This window comes from Podarcis pityusensis (genome assembly GCF_964106645.2).
Source record: "Podarcis pityusensis genome assembly, chromosome: 2".
Taxonomy (NCBI): domain Eukaryota; kingdom Metazoa; phylum Chordata; class Lepidosauria; order Squamata; family Lacertidae; genus Podarcis; species Podarcis pityusensis.
The window spans coordinates 71,199,129-71,215,970 of NC_138029.1; the positions used below are offsets into that span (position 1 = coordinate 71,199,129).

General features: G+C 42.7%; 2 protein-coding genes across 4 annotated transcripts in view; one reads left to right on the plus strand and one right to left on the minus strand.

The window, feature by feature from the left end:
- Window positions 1-16,842, minus strand: part of RNF123 (ring finger protein 123) — a 90,015-nt gene that overhangs the window by 19,871 nt on the left and 53,302 nt on the right. The window lies entirely within an intron of this gene.
- On the plus strand, window positions 313-4,925 carry AMIGO3 (adhesion molecule with Ig like domain 3). Its single transcript, XM_080993475.1, has one exon. It carries the CDS (start codon window positions 1,515-1,517, stop codon window positions 3,096-3,098), a length of 1,584 nt encoding a protein of 527 aa, XP_080849601.1. The 5' UTR covers window positions 313-1,514; the 3' UTR covers window positions 3,099-4,925.

The following is a 16,842-nucleotide window of genomic DNA, read 5'->3' on the forward strand; positions in this document are numbered from 1 at the left end:
ATAACTATCCAGTCTCTGCTTAGTTACCTCCACCTTTGTTAGTCTGTTCCATTGCTGAATGGCTATTACCATTCAGAAGGTTCTCCTAAGTTTCAGCCAAAATCTACATTCTAGTATGAATGTGTATTTATACATTATGCTGTGCTTTGGGTATTAAAAAACAAGCTTTCAGGTGTGCATACACTGAAAGTCTGTGATGCTGACATAAGGTTTTTTTTAAACTATATTTTTAGTTAAAAGGCCTAATCACAGAAGCTGTCATGAAGGCCACAAAGAAACTACAATCACATGTATACTATCCAGAACAATAGGGTCACAATCTTGGTTGTGGTCCTTTGGTGCTACGATGTGATCTATTCTTCCATGCCTACCCCTAATAAAAAAATAATAATAATTCAAGCAAGATCCAAAGATTACAAAATTGCAAAGACTTACATAGATGCACTGAGAAACTGTAAACAGCAGAGGAGCTTGGGCTGCTTCGCAAGACCCACCCCTCCTTTTACTAAGCCTGCTTCTTTATCTCCCCTTGTAATAGTGCTGCTGGCGCAAATTGCTGCAGCTCTCATGTGCCACTCTGATACCCAGTCCAAGGATAGCTGTGCAGGATTTTTCTGCCCCCACACGGCACAACAAAGAAACTACATGCCATTCAGAAAAAAAAACCCTTCACTACTGTCCTCCCCTTCCCCTCTCTTCTTATCACCACTCCCTCTTACACAAGCCAATAGGATTTCTTCTTGGTCCACAAAGCTTACCCTTCAGTGTTCACAGGCAGCTTGTAAATAGGAGCAGAAGAGGGTGAAAGTGTTTGCATACAGTGCTGTCGGCTGAAAGATGAAACAACCGGCAGGAAAGAGTGATGCTGCTCAATATAACCCAGAAAGGAAGATATCCGGGTAAGAGCTGCTTTCTTTGGCGTTTCTATATGAGATTACAGAGGTGAAGAAATGGGCTCGTATTGGCCCTTTTATGATGAATCTGTACTGGAGTTGCTTAGCCTCAAGATAAGGATCCACTAATGGAAACTTTGGGATCTAAGGACATTTGACTTGGCAAAGCAAAAAAAATGGATCCAGCTTCTCCCTGGACCAATGTTACTGAAGAAGCACCCTCAAATAGATGCAAGGTTGGGTTATTTGGAGAGGGACACTTTAGAGGCAAATCCTGTAAACATGCTCAAGGCTTTTGAATCAGAGCTCAAGATGATCTATATAGACATACCTTGTTTTTGAAATTATTTGAGGCAATACATGCACACAGACTCCTGCCAGTTTCTACAACTACCAAGAGAGGCATGCAGAACAGCAGTTACATGCTGGCCTTTGATTACAGCATATTTCTTAAATGCCTGTTTATTCTGAGTGAGACAACCCAGTATTTTAAGGAGCGTAATTCAGAGTCTCTAGAAACCATCTGATTTTACCGATTCATTCTACTGTTGCCCTTTCACACATCAGTGTCTTGCAAGAGGATTATACTCAGTGTGAATTTGACTTTGAGAACTTATTTCCATGCTAGTGACAAACCAGGGTGAGCTCCACTGTTACATGATGAATGTACTGACCTTGGCTTTATTTATTTGGAAACTGCTTGGAAAGCTGTTAGTTTTCTTTGTCCTGTGCATTCAAGTCAGCACCTTAAACAACTGCACTCTCAGAAGATGTCCTGAAGTTTGCATTTGTACTGCTGATCTCATGAGTTGTGCCAAGAAGGATCTTGAACAGGTCCCCAGCACCCTGCTTCCCACAGCCACTACCTTGGATCTCAGCTACAATAACATTACTCAGCTTAATGACTACTGGCTGGCTACCTTACCACGTCTCCAGACCCTCAGGATCAGCCACAACAAGATCCACAATATCACCCGGCAAGTGTTCCACAATGCCACTCACATTTTACACCTGGACATGTCTTCCAACTACCTGAGCACTGTGGAGAAGTACTACTTTGATGGCCTTGTGAAGTTGGAGGAGCTCTTGCTATACAACAACAAGATTGTACAAGTCGATCAAAATGCTTTTGTCAAGTTAATCAGACTGCAAAAAGTCTACCTGAGTTGGAACAGGCTAACAAAATTTCCATTTGAGTCCCTTCAAAGACTTGAACACCCGTACCTGAGAACCCTGGATCTGTCTGCTAACAACCTAAGCAGCATTCCTGTTCAAGTAATAGCAACTTTGCCTGGGTACATAAAAAATGGCTTGTACCTTCACAACAACCCTGTGATATGTGACTGCTCTCTTCATCTGATGCTCCAGGAATGGAAGCACCGCGGTTTCAGTTCTGCGGAGGATTTTGTAGAGGAGCACACCTGCAAAGCTTTCCCCAATGTGCCACGTTCCTTAGTCAACACCTTCAATTACAACAAGTATATTGGAGATTGCTCCTGGAACCAATTTGACATTCCCCAAATCCTCTGCCAAGTGGGAGAATCCTTGGTAATAGACTGCAACACGAGCCTCCATAATGACAATGCCACAAACTACAGATGGATCTCTCCTAGACATGAATTATTCATGTACCCTGAGCATAGTAATCAGGAGCATCAACCTTTCAGAAATGGAAGCCTATTGATCAGCAAGGGTAACCGTTCCCATTCCGGTGTTTATGTGTGCATAGCCATCAACGAGCTCCAACAGATCAACCAGACGTTTGAAGTCAACATCACATTTCAATACCCCAAACCACCCGAGTCTTTCAATACCGGCCTCACAACCCTCTTAGGGTGTGTTGTAACCCTGGTACTTGTCCTCATGTACTTGTACCTCACACCATGTCGCTGCTCCAAGTGCTTCAAGAAGCCTGCAAGCCCCCCTCCAGACTGCAGCGCCCAATCATCCATCCTTAGTACCACCCCGCCAGCCACAGATGGACCAAATCGCAAGATCAGTGCAAACAAGCATGTTGTTTTCCTAGAGCCCATCAAGGAAGCCCAGAATGGCAAGGTCAGGTTGGCCGTCAGCGAGGACTTTCCAGAAGCTAAAAGCCCCAGACTCTTACAGCTCAAGCTGGACAGTGAATCAGTCAGCTCAGTCTTTTCAGATCCTCTCATCATGTCCTATGAGGAACGAGAACAGACACCGGCAGATGGATAGGAAGCAATCCACAGGAAGGATGCAGCCAAGGTGGAGAGTGGGGAAGGAGTGGGGTCAAACCCCATATCCATTGTGGGAGGGAGAGGGAAGACAATATATATTTACAAAGCATCTCCTCACTGAAAAGCACAGAGGAATTCTCTTCATCTCCCTTGGATGGACTACTGTGGTTTATTCTTAATTTCCTTCATCTCCCCTAGAAATTATGGAGGCCTTTTCTTCTAACAATTCTAGTCTGACCGTCCCAGAATCCATTTATTATGCACAACAGAAGCAACCATCTTTTGACAAAAAAGAATTGAATGCTCTTTACACATCCCAGATGACTACAGCCTGCTCAGTAGTAGAGACAGTAACTTGTAGCAGAGAGTACCATCCCCCTTTAGAAAACTGCTGTGGAATACAAGATTGTGTAATGGCTTTGACTTTCAGAGAATAAACATTTGCTATATAAGCAAGCCTGTTTTTATTTCTGGAGAAGAAAGAGTGCCCTTGCTGGACCAAAGAGGGGGCCAGTTCTTACTTTTTAACTGCTTTAGTCAGCTACTGCTTCTAATATTAATTTGGAAAGTAGGTTCCCGAGCCCATACTTTTCAACTTACTTCTAGGCTTCTTGGAACAAGTCATAGCATGGCTAAAAACTGAAGCAATTGCTCCCTTTACAGAGGTCACAAGCCCTGCTCCAGATGACCACCTCGCCCTTTTGGATATGTGCAGTCAGCCACGTAAGTGTCAGAAACTGTAAGAGTCAGTCTTCTGCTTGAATCAGCTTAACAAAACTGCTTGGTATTACTAGACACACTGCCTGCCCCTTAAAAGCACCTTGTTCTGGGTTTGCTTTTAATGAGGAACCTTTTCCCCAGATTGAATTCTTTGTATCTACAATAAAATTCTAATAGCTCGGGCATCCTGTGCTTTTGGATCACTGTGACAGAAAGCAAAAATCGGTGCCAGAAAATTATCCTTGGGTTAGACTTGAGAAGGGCAAATTATTTATTTTGCTGTCATCACAGCAGAGGGGAGACAGGGTTAAAAAGGATGCTATTCTAGACACAGTGCTGATGTTGTGTTATTTTTTTTAAATGCACAATTAACCTATGGCTGGCCAATTCAGATAACTGGATTAGATAGACAAGAACACTGCTGTGGTTAGTGTACCTTTTTATATAACTTAATATAGCCATTAAAAGTTAACTTTGTTTCTCCCCACCCACCCCTGCCCCAAAAGCTGATGTAAATTATCAAATTCAGGAATGCATTAGATTATTCATGCACCTAGTGTAATTACAACAAGCCAGCTCCGCTCCACTCCGCTCCGCGCTTAAATGAACCATCTCCCTGCCTTTTTTCTCCTTGAGAAGGGCAGATGTGCTTGGGAGAACGAAGCATCTAGCTATTTTGGTAGTACTTTAATCCATGTAATGATAATAATTGTAACCTGGGGGTAGATTTCCTCTCGGGTTACATTTAAATAAAAATGCCCTTTTATTATAAAATGTTGTTGTCTGCATCTGAAATTGTCTTTGCCCTGCAACGGTGTGAGATGGTGCAGGCTTCTTCTCCCTTGTCCGTGGCCAGGTAAAGCTCCATATACAAAGTTCTAGTTCTTTTAACACAAAAGGAGCTCAAATACCAGTCTAAACCCAGGCACTCTAAATATTACAGATGTCTCTGATATTAAAACCAAATTACAACACAATTTAATTTTGGCACAGTAAATGAGGCTTGAAGGTGCAAAGAAAGAAATGCAACACAAAATTCTAAGTCTGTGGGCAAGAACTTGACACATTATACACAAACAAATATTTACATGTATGTGTATGTGGGGGGGGGGGGTCAAGACTAAGGAAGGAAGAAAACATATGAAATTCCATTAAAACTAATTTCTGCAAGGCTTGGTGCAAAAAAACCAAGGATCCCCCCCCACACACACAAATGGGCCATCTCTTTGGAGCAAAAGAAGATAGAATAGAGTGGTTTCTCCCTTCTAATACTTTGGCTTGCTTACTTTGCACACATTCAGACACTGTTTTACCTTGCAAAGATACTCTTCCAGGAGCCATAATATCAAACTACATTTGGCCTTAATCCCTTCTCCCCATGGCTAGTAGTTACTATACTACATTATTTCATTACAGGCTAGCTATACGGCAGCCCAAAGTACAGCTTGAAGACTGAACAGAAAATTGGGCTAGATAAGTTGGCACACACCAACATGAACATTACAGAGCAAACTATGCACTACCAGAGGTTCTCACAAACTTGTATTCTGGACAGCCACAAATGTTGTTGACGTGAGGCTAGAAAAATCCAGGGAAGATATTAATATCTTCCAAGATCATCTGGGTCGGGGTGTTTCTAAACCAGAAGCTAAGAAAAATAACCAAGATTGTTTATTCTATTAACATTTCTTGCTTGCATCTTGCGAAGCATATATAGCCACTGACAATCCTGAATCAGGATTCCTGATATTCAAAACATAGAGAGATGTGGATCTTTAGTTTGGCCATATTTTTATGCTGTGGTTCTGCACACCAGGGTCAAAGCAGAATATGGGGAAAGCAGCAGGAGATGTCAAGCCATGATTTCCAGAACATGAGATGTTCTATGCTGTTGAGATGCTCCTACTATGCTGTCTGTGGACAGAGTCAACCTGAGCCTGGGAAGAGTAGCACACCAAGCAACTGTCAGAGACAGCAGCGTTCTGTATCACAGCCCTACTCTCCTCAGTTCTTTGCCAAGAAAAAGCTAGTAAGTCACTTGACACAAATCAAAACTGAATTAAGCAACATTTGCTTCTTTTCATATGTGCACATGTCAAACACCATTTAACTCCTTAAAAAATCCATATTTAAAAATCAATTTGTAAATGGATAGGCACTGAAGTAGTTAAGATACAAAAATAAGTAACAAGAGATCAAAGCAGCAGCATTTTTAAAAAATCCTATTTATCCAATTTTGGAGGCTAAGAAATGTGTGGTTGAGAGTTTTTATTTGTTCTAATCTGTTCATAATTCATAAAATTACTGCTACACAATCCAAACCTTGGGATGAAATGGGATAGACTACCAAAAAACAACAACAATTTTTACAATTTAGCTTTTATCCAGCAGGAAAAGATGTAGGAATGCATTTACTGCTTCTGACTAACAAATCACAACAGACATACTGAGCTTCAGGGCAGAAATCTTAAGGTGCAACCTAGTATGTGTCTATTCAAGTAAGCCCCCTTGAGTTCAGTACTATTCACTCCCAGGTAAGTCTACATAGGATTGCAGCCTTAGCTACTGAGAAGCTAATCCCACAAGAAAAAAAGGCAGAGGAGGAGTGTGCTCATATTACTTACTCCCATGGCTGCTCTCATAGATATTCTCAAATTGAGAATAAAAAAGGCTACAGTTTTTGTCCACTGAAGTGCTCCTTAGCAAAGAAAGAAAGAGGGGGGAAGTCATCGTGATACATGCAATAAAATGGAAATTAGTTATTCTGTCTGTCTGTCTGTCTATATCTAGCTAGCTAGCTATCATTACTTCTAGTTAAAGGAAATAAACTGTGCAGATACTACAATAAAGTACATAAAATTCTTCAATAATTTTCATGTTATTATACAGTATTCCTCACTGCTCTACAGTAGACCAGGGGATCAGTTAATTTCAGAATCTCTTAAAGAGTATAGTCATGAATTTCCAATTACCAGCACTTTACAAAAAAATCAGTCTGCTCTCTGGGACTGCCCCTTCTCCTAACTATGGACAGAATTCTCCTTCAATCACAACATCATCCTGCATTAAAATCTGCCTGTAAATTATGGCCAATGTTCTCAGGCCCTGCTCACATTCCGTCAGCAAGAGAGATGATTGGTAGAGGCCCATGACTGTGTCTTTTCAGTAATGGAACTCCCATTGTTGAACTCATTCCTAAGGAAGTTAGACTGGCTCCTTCTTTGATGTCTTTTGCACGAACCGTTAAGATTCTATTCTGTCAGACTTATAGTGCGTTTTAATTCATAGCAGCTGTAGATCTAGCTTCTAGTTTTTGAACGTCCACTGGTTGTGATGAGATTTGAATGGTTCAAAGCTGCCTTGGATTGGATTGGAAGGCACTATATAATATACAGTATAAGTACACCTTTCTCCCAAGCCCAGATTATGCCTGACCCCAAAGACCTTCACCACAATGCAATATAATAACTGAACACACAACTAAGCATAGAGAAGATGAGTAAAAGGACGTGGTAGAGATATAGACATCCCATGGTGTTCCTGTATTATCCAACCCCCTAATTTAGACAGAGAGCAACAAGTGAAGGGCCTCACTCAGCTCAGAGGTGGAACACATGTTGTGCATGCCAAAGGGCTCAAGTTCAACCCCTGGCATTTCCAGTGAGGGCCGGGAAAGACTCCTGCATGCCTTGATGGAGAGATGCATATCAGTCTGTGTAGACCTGGGGTCATGACCTTTTCTGAGCCCAAGGACCACATTCTGTCATGGACAACCTTATGGGTGCCTAATGCCATTGGTGGGTGTGCCAAAGGCAAAAGTGGGGTGAGCAACAGGCATGAGCCCTACCTTTGTACAGTAGGCTACAGACGGTTAGAAGTTTCTTTACACACTCCCATGAACACATCTCTCCATCCAGGCATCCAAAAGGCACTACGTCAGTTCAGGAACAAGCAAAAGCATGTGAGGAGGGTGTGGAGCAGGGCTGATGTGATGTGTGACCTGTGGAAGGGGTATGTGCTGGGTAGGATCTCAAAGCCTCATTAGAGAGGTCTGGAGGGTCATTATTTGGCCTCTGAATCGGACATTCTATAGCCCTGGTGCACACAGCTACATGGAATATTCTGAAGCGGCATAAGGCAGCTTCTCACATTCCTACAGAATAAAGAAGGTAGGACAGACTATCTTATGTCCACTAGGAAGAACCGGACATCTGCAAACAAGTCAAAACCCCTGTTTCTCCACAAAGTGGCCTTTGAGCCACATACCAACTGGGAAGTAGAAGAACAGTTCCATTCTAAGTGACTGTGCCCACTCTACACCCATTAAAAAAGCATGAGGAAGCATGAAATACTATCCACATGCTCGCTTCTACACATTTCTTCAATGGGAAAACAATCTCATAGCTAAGAAGATGGCCAATTACTCAGAGGCAAAGCTCAGAGATCATGCTAGAACCCAGTTTGGCACCATGTGAATGAGCCTTAGTAAGGGCATGTAACCCCCTGCCCCAGCAAAGCGTGGTTTGGAGGCAAAAGTTTCTGTTTTTGTTAATGACAGGTTATTTTTCGCTTTCCAGAGCCGTTTCCCTCATCATTAAAAGCAACCCAAAGTTTCTGAAAGCACATGCTTCATTCCCATCTGAATTAATCTTCAATTTAAGACACCCAGCAATGAGGTTTGTTTTCAATCTAAAAAGGCAAATGAAAGCATAAGTGCATCTATGAGTGCATTCCACCATCTGTGCATTGCCTAAAGACACCCAATCTCAATGCCTTTGATGCCTTCTGACCAGAAAAGGGTGTTGCTAAACCTTCCCAGCTTTGACCTACTAAGAACATAAACATATGGACATCCCTGCTGGATCAGGCTAGGCCTATCTAGTCCAACATCCTCTCCTTACTCTTGATAGCAGTCACTAGCTATTGTGTGCAACTCGGCACTGTGAGAAGTGAATAAGCGCTTTCTTTTGTCTATCCTGAGTCTTCCAACATTTAGCTTCATTGGATGGCCTGAATTGGAGGGATAGTATTATGAGGGACAAAACCCTCTCTCTCTTCACTTTCTCCAAACAATGCATAATTTTATAACACCTCTATCAGGTCACCTCTTACTTGTCTCCTGTCTAAACTAAAAAGCCCCAAATGTTGTGACCTTTCCTCACACAGGAGCTATTCCACCCTCTTGGTCATTTTGCTTGCCCTTTTCTGAACTTTTTCCAGCTCTACAGTATCATTTTGAGGTGAGGCAACCAGAACTATACACAGTATTTTAAGTGTAATCACATCGCAGATCTGGATAATGGTATTATGATATTGGCAGTTTTATTTTCAATCCCTTTGCTAATGACTGCTACCATGCTGTCTTCATCAGAGTTAACCGCTATGAGCCCAGGTCTTACTCCTGGTCAGTCCACTAGTGACTACCACTACCGCTGCCATTTTACTGCCCATTCACTTCACTGCCATTTTACTACCCAGTTTAGATGGATCTTTCTGGAGCTTCTCACAATCCCATTTGGTTTTAACCACCCTGAAAAATGTGGTATCAGCAAACTTGACTACGTCACTATTCAACCCCAACTCTAGATCACAGTTTCCCAAACTTGTGTCTCCAGCTGTTGCTGGACTACAACTCCCATCATCCCTAGCTAGCAGGACCAGTGGTCAGGGATGATGGGAAATGTAGTCCAAAAACAGCTGGAGATCCAAGTTTGGGAAACCCTGCTCTAGATCATCCATGAAGAAGTTAAACTAGTACATCCCAAAACCATTTTGGGGGGGACTCTACTTTCTACTACCTTCCATTGGTAGATCTTTACATTTATTCCTACTCTCTGCTTCCTTTTTCTTAACCTCATCCACAAAAGAACCTCTCCTCTTATTCCATGACTTCTAAGCTTACTCAGAAGTCTTTAGTGAGATACTTTGTCAAAAGCTTTTTGAAAGCCCAAATACATAATGTCAAATGGATCACTTCTATCTAAGTGCTTGTTGATACTCTCAAAAAACTCTAACAGGCAAATGAGAGAAAACTTACACTTGCAGAAACCACAGCGGTTCTGCTTCAGCAAGACTTACTTCTGGTATATGCTTGATTACTCTGTCTTTAACAATGCTTTCCTTTTTTTCTGGAACAGATGTTAAGCTAACCTCACATTTTAAGAGGAGAGCCCCAATGCTGCCTCATTTGCTCCATGGAGAGCAGTAGCGGACATTTACAACAATGAGTACCTGGGTGGCACTCGTCATAATGTCCCGCTGTGCCAGAAGCAGTTTAGTCATGTTGGCCGCATGACCCGGAAAGCTGTCTGCGGACAAACATCAGCCATCTCGACCTGAAGCGAGATGAGTGCCGCACCCCATAGTTGCCTTTCACTGGACTTAACCGTCCAGGGGTCCTTTACCTTTACCTTTTACCATCCCTAATAGTCCAAAATTAACTTACATATTCATTACGCACCATTCTTCTTAAGGTGTGTATAAAAGCGCCCCATGTGGTAAAATCACAATTTTGTAGTCCCTGAAACCCCTGGTTTATACCCTTCTTTCACCACAGGAGGGCACCTTTGTCTTATCATTAACCACAGTGCTGAATGTGTGAACTCACCCCGTGAAAATACAAAATTAAGCACATACCATCACCTGCTCTGAGCCCTTTGGATAAAACAGCACAGTACACAAATGTCTGCCACCAAGCTCTCCACAGTTTAGTTTAAATTTTCCCTTTAGGCTGCTGTTCTTACAGTGGCCAAAATTAAGCCAGGGGGAAGCCAGCAAGGAGCAGAAGAAAGCAATATAAGGGCATCCGAAGAAAACCACATAACATGGAGTGAAATAGCCAAGCTTGGCAGATTGAAAGAAACCTTTTGCATCAATAAAATCAGCTGTTTTGCTACAACCACCTAGGTAGCCTCGTTAACAGCAGATGCACTTAAGAGACAATTTTTCAGAGTTCAAGAGGCTTAAAAACACAGAAATCCATCATTAAAAATTGGGGTTGCCTTAGTAAAAATCCAGCTTCTCTTACAAGCAGGACTTTGAAAGCTTAATGAATGTCCCTTGGGAATGGACTACGCCGTCTCTTAGCAAACACAACAGCAATCGAGAACTCACACTGCTGCCAAGTTTGGTGTTTCTAAACTGCCTATACATCAAGCTAATGGGCCAGCATAAAACACTTACGTTTTACCAAGAGAAAGCAAGAAGTTGTTGAGTCATTCTGCCCCGGCCCCCACCTCTACTCAGCACAAAAGTGGTTGTTTTGTAGAGAGATTATTCCTAAAGAATGAGAGCTGATGGTTCCATTTTCTACTAATGCTCCATATTTAGTAAGCCACAACAGAAGAGGAAATAACTCTACTTCAGCCAAGGACATGAATCAGACTATGGAAATTGGACAGTGACATCATGGACCAGAAACAACCAAATAATAGTAGTAATAGTAATAATAATAATAATAATAATAATACAATAATAATAATAATAGTAGTAGTAATAAATGTTACAACAATTAAAACGCAATATTAAACAACTAGTTGCTCTAGCAGGTGCTAGCACAATGAGTCCCGCTAGAGCAATGGGGACTGCCCCCACTCTCCTCCACCCATGCCCCCCATAAATTGGCTTGGCAGGGCAATTGGGAGACCCCCAGAACAGGGCACAGAAGGAGAAGAGGGGGAGATCTGTTACACCAGGGAAGCTGAAATGCTTGCACTAATGGAGCAATCGCTTCAGCACTACTTTGAATACCACCCTATGCCTTTGGCCAAGAGTCACTCTTGCAATTCCTGCATTTCTGTCAAACTTATGGGGGAAAGACAAAACCTGCCAGCTGAATGGCAGCATGGCAGCACAATCTGCACTCCAGTCAGATATCTCTCATGCCCAGGATGTACAGTTAGAAAAGGCAGGTTCTGAACCAGCTCTTCTGTTAATACCTTATAAGCAAAAGGCGTCTGGCTGCACCAAACCCCATTTATAATCAGTGGCTGGTATGTCAATTTAGCAGTACAGGGCAATTTACACTGCGGCTCCTCATACAGACCCAGTAGTGGACCGTGGGGTAGCAGCACTTACCTGACCTCCATTTGGCTGTGTCACGGCTGCTTACTGGGAGATGGAGGGGTGAGGTGACAGTGAGGTAGGCATGGTGCAAATGCACCAGGCAGGAGTACCAGATAACTCTGAGTTTGAACCGTGCCAACCTTGCCACTGCCTTCTCCTTTCCCTCTACCTCTTAGTAAGGAACAGTGACACAAACAAGGTTATGTGAGCACCACCATGTCATCTGCTACTGTATAGACCCCTGTTAGTGATACTCTATTGATTAGCCATCACATGCGGCACCAGAGTTAAGTGATGGCTGACCCACATTAACAGCACTTAGTCGCCCAGACAGACAAATCCATATAACGGATCAGTCCTGCTCTACCAAGTTGCTCTTTGACTGAATTGTGCATCTGACATGTCTACAAAGGGAGTTATTAATTTCACCAGGTGTGAGGCAAAGGAGAACTACCAAATGCCAGATTAATGCAATGAGATTGTAATTAATTAGTGTTCTGAACACTTTGAATCTTCAAAGGTTTTTGCAAACATTTGTTAATCCCCAGCACCAGGAGAGAAACTAAGCTTCTCTGATCACAGGATCACCCCAGGACAAAAAGGGCACCCTCGTCCTTATCAGGAGGAACAGCCCATGCACAGAGACTATATGCTACAATGCTGGAAGCTGACTAGCTTTAAAAGCCTAATTATAAGAGTAGAAAGAGGCTGAAGGTCCCCGACTACCAACATTTACATTGATGTATTCTGCTTTTCCTGATTTCCCCTGAAACTGGAATTTCCCATTTCTCAAAGTTCTATAAGCTTCACTCCCCCAACCCAGCATATTAAGCAAGTTAAAACAAGCTCTTCATTTGACATTTATGTACTAAATGAAACCCTGCCCCATCCTGCCCCCTGAGTAGACCTCACTATCCAGTAATTCTAGAGCACCCTTTTAGAACCAATTAACCCTGAGCACTCGGTTCAAGATCTACTCTCAAGGCTGTAGAGATGCAGAACTGGTGTCTGCACCTAGTAATGGCTTGGATGGGGGCCAATAAACTGAAGCCGAATCTTGACCAGATGACAGAACTATGGATTGACAGTCCCTGGGTCCAGGAAATTTGGTGTATTACCTGCTCCAGGTGAGGTTACACTCCCTCTAAAGAAGCAAGTATATAGCTTAGGGGTTTTCCTTGATCCAACATTGCCAATAAGGGCAAATGTGGCCCTGAACACCTTTTAGCAGTTTAATTTGGTTCATCAGTTGTGGCATTTCCCAGGTTATAGACAGTCAGGCCACATTGATACATGTGCTGGTCACCTCCAAACTGGATTAATGTCATTGTGATATGTGGGGCTGCCTTTGGCACTGAGAGTCAATGCTTCTCACAAACTGTAATCCTTGTATGTATCTATTACCACAAATAATCATAACACCAAATTATTATTATTATTATTTCAACACCTTCATCCGAATATCACAGGGAGGTTTACAATATAAAAACACAAACATACATACCATAATATCATAACAACAAACAAAAACAATAACCCCACACAGTTTAAAAGGCCATAAATTGCTTAATTAGCCAAAGGCCCAGGAAAACGTACTCTTTGTCAATAAATGTTAATATACACTGAAAATATGCAGTGAATGGAATTTCTGGACTCCTCTTCTCAAGCCAGTGACAGTGCAGAGAACGTCTAAGCATTGATTCAGAACACTGATATTTTTTATGAATAGCAGAAAGCAAATATTTTTATAAATAATATAGTCAGATATTATAAGGGCTAAATGGTCTCCTATGTACAAACTTAGGAAGAAAAAGCCAAACAGATTACCAGTTTAGAACTAATCACACTGTGCACAAATGTGAGCTTTGCAGTTGAGCCATTTTCCTCCATATTTTTAGCCATAGGCTAAAGTGTCTGATGTTCTCAGAAAGGTACAGCTTATGAATACATATTTATTCAGAGAACATTTCAGATGTTTTCAGAGTAATAACTATGAATAGCACACAAAGTCAAAATACGAAGATTACTTTCCTTTGTTCTTCAAAATATAAGAGCTCATCATAGGTGCTTCATTTGGGAGGATTATGTTTAGCTGGGAATGTTTAGTCTGGGGGAAAAAGGACCCTGAGAGGAGATATGATAACCATCTTCAAATATCTGAGGGGCTGTCACAGGGTAGATGGAGCAAGCTTATTTTCTCCTGCTCTGAAATGTAGGACTCGAACCAATGGCTTCAAGTTACATAAAAGGAGATTTTGACTAAACATCAGGAAGAACTTTCTGACAGTAAGAGATGTTCAACATTGGAATGGTCTCCCTCATAAGGCTGTGGACTCTCCTTCATTGGAGGCTTTTAAGCAGAGACGGGATGGCCGTCTGTCATGGATGCTTTATCTGAGATTCCTGCATTGCAGGGGGTTGGACGAGATGACCCTTCAGGTCCCTCCCAACTCTACAATTCTATGATTCCTTGCCCTTTTAATTGCAGAAAGCAGCTCACACCCTACCTTCTTCCCATAACGAAGCTCTTCTCCTCGTATAATTTACAATTTCCACCCACTGCTGAACATTCCTAATTAAATTGGGAAAGCCTAATGATTATTGCCATCTGTCCAACAGCAACACTTCCCCCCAACTTTAGATATATGAACTGAAATGGGAGCCATGTGATGCCCATCTCAGGATGCATTACATTGCTCCTGCAGCTTTGTAATCACACTGGGGTATGTGCTGACAACAGCACAGGCCAGTTAAGACAAGAACTCAATAGCTGGTGACTGATCACAGCCATGGCAACCAGCAAATCGCTAGGATGCACACTCACATCCCTGCCTAAGACTATCATGCTGACATATTAGCTGTGTGTGTTTTTTCCAAAAGGACAATCTGCCAGTGGGACAGAACATCTGTCAAGTGCAACTCAAGATGCAGAGAATGAGGCATGTGGAGGGTGCCAGTTTCCATAGCCCTTATCCAAGGCTCAAATGAGGACCCATGGGACTCTCTTCAATGTTAGCACAAGCAGGTCAAAAGAAACTGATTCTCCAAGCAAAGGCTATGCTTTGTATTGTGGTCTATTGCCTAGTGGAGGTGGAGGTTAGGGTTAGGGTTATGGTGGAGGTTAGGGAGGTTAGGGTGGAATCAAAACTCCTATTAGGCATGCATGGCTCAGGCCTTAGGGCATGCCTAAAGCAGCTCTTTGAATCCCAGGTCATTATGTATTTCTAACTAGGGTTCTATAAGTCCACTCATGAGAGGACATGCCCCCTCACCCTATACTACATGCCCAGAACAAAGATCCTATTCCTGCTGGGTTTTTGCAGGAGGTAGCAGTAGTGAGGTGCTACTGGTGCTTCCTGCAAAAGCCCAGCATGAGAGAAGCAGTACCCTTCCTTCTTCCAAGGACAACTCAAGGGACGAAAGTTGGAGCAACTTCTCTCCCTTCTTGCTAGGCTTCTGAAGAAAGGTGGCAAGTGAGGAGAACTACCCTGAATGGAATGATCAGTGGCAACCACAAGTTATGGTTGTGTAATAAGCCACACCAAGACTCGGGGATCCCCTTTGCAAACCGCTACATGGGAGATCCCCACTTCTCAATTCTGTATGCCTGCTTTAGATGTTATTAAGGCCTTTCAGTATAGTTGTCATGGTCTGGAAATCATAGGAATTTATAGTAATATAACTGAGCTCATTGAAAAGGATGGCATGTAATTGTCACCAGCCCAGTTTTCCAGCCAGCCCCAGTTAAACAAGCATTCTAATAAATTTAAATGCCTCCCAAGCACCCGAAGAGTTTGGTGAGCCACTGATTGCTCACACCCCTGGTCTAAGGTCTCTCCCAGTGTGCCTTCTTGTTCTCCATCTACCAATCTTGAAAAAGTGATGTCTAGAAGTGGTTAACACATTTGTCTAGAAACAAGAGCATCCAGAATACCACATCTCATTCTGGCACACATACCTCCAGAATAGATTCCAAAATAATTACAGTGGTGCCCCGCAAGACGAATGCCTCGCAAGACGGAAAACCCGCTAGACGAAAGGGTTTTCCGTTTTGGAGGTGCTTTGCAAAACGAATTTCCTATGTGCTTGCTTCGCAAGACGAAAATGTCTTGCGAGTTCCTGCAGGGTTTTTTTCCTTTCCCCCCCCCTTTTTCCCAAGCCGCTAAACCGCTTATCAGCTGATGGCTAAGCCGCTTATCAGCTGATCTTTAAGCCGCTTAACAGCTGATGCTAAGCTGCTTACCAGCTGATCTTTAAGCCGCTTAACAGCTGATGCTAAGCCGCTTATCAGCTGATCGTTAAGCCGCTTATCAGCTGATCGTTAAGCCGCTTATCAGCTGATCTTTAAGCCGGCTAAGCCGCTAATACTGTAGCGCTAAGCCGCTAAACCTCTAATGGGCTTGCTTCGCAAGACGAAAAAACCCGCAAGACGAAGAGACTCGCGGAACGGATTCTTTTCGTCTTGCGAGGCACCACTGTATCAAAGAAACGACAATTATCAGACTTCACTGGAAGGAAATCAGTACCATGACAGTTAAACTGGCTTAAAGCAGTTTCACTCTGTAGTGTAGATCAAGGTTTCCCAAACTTGGGTTTCCAGCTTTCCAGCTGTTTTTGGACTACAATTCCTATCATCCCCGACCACTGGTTCTGCTAGCTAGGGATGATGTGAGTTGTAGTTCAAAAACAGCTGGAGACCAAAGTTTGGTAAACCCTGGTGTAGAAGAACCTTTAACAATCTTTAGGGTAAGTTTGTTAAAGAGCACAATGTATGCTGTAGTTCAGCCTAATACTCTGGGGCTGCTAAATGATATCCATTTTCAACTAAATGTTCACAATGCCCCCTTCTGGTCTGACTGTAAGTCAGCAACTGGAGTTCTTAAAGGCACCCAGACCTTTTCCATCAAAACCAAAGCAGCTCAGCCTTCCATAGAAAAGCAACTAGTTGGCACTATGCC

Excerpts from the sequence above, each read along its gene's own strand:
- AMIGO3 (XM_080993475.1), top strand. The coding sequence starts at position 1,515 with ATGCTAGTGACAAACCAGGGTGAGCTCCACTGTTACATGATGAATGTA.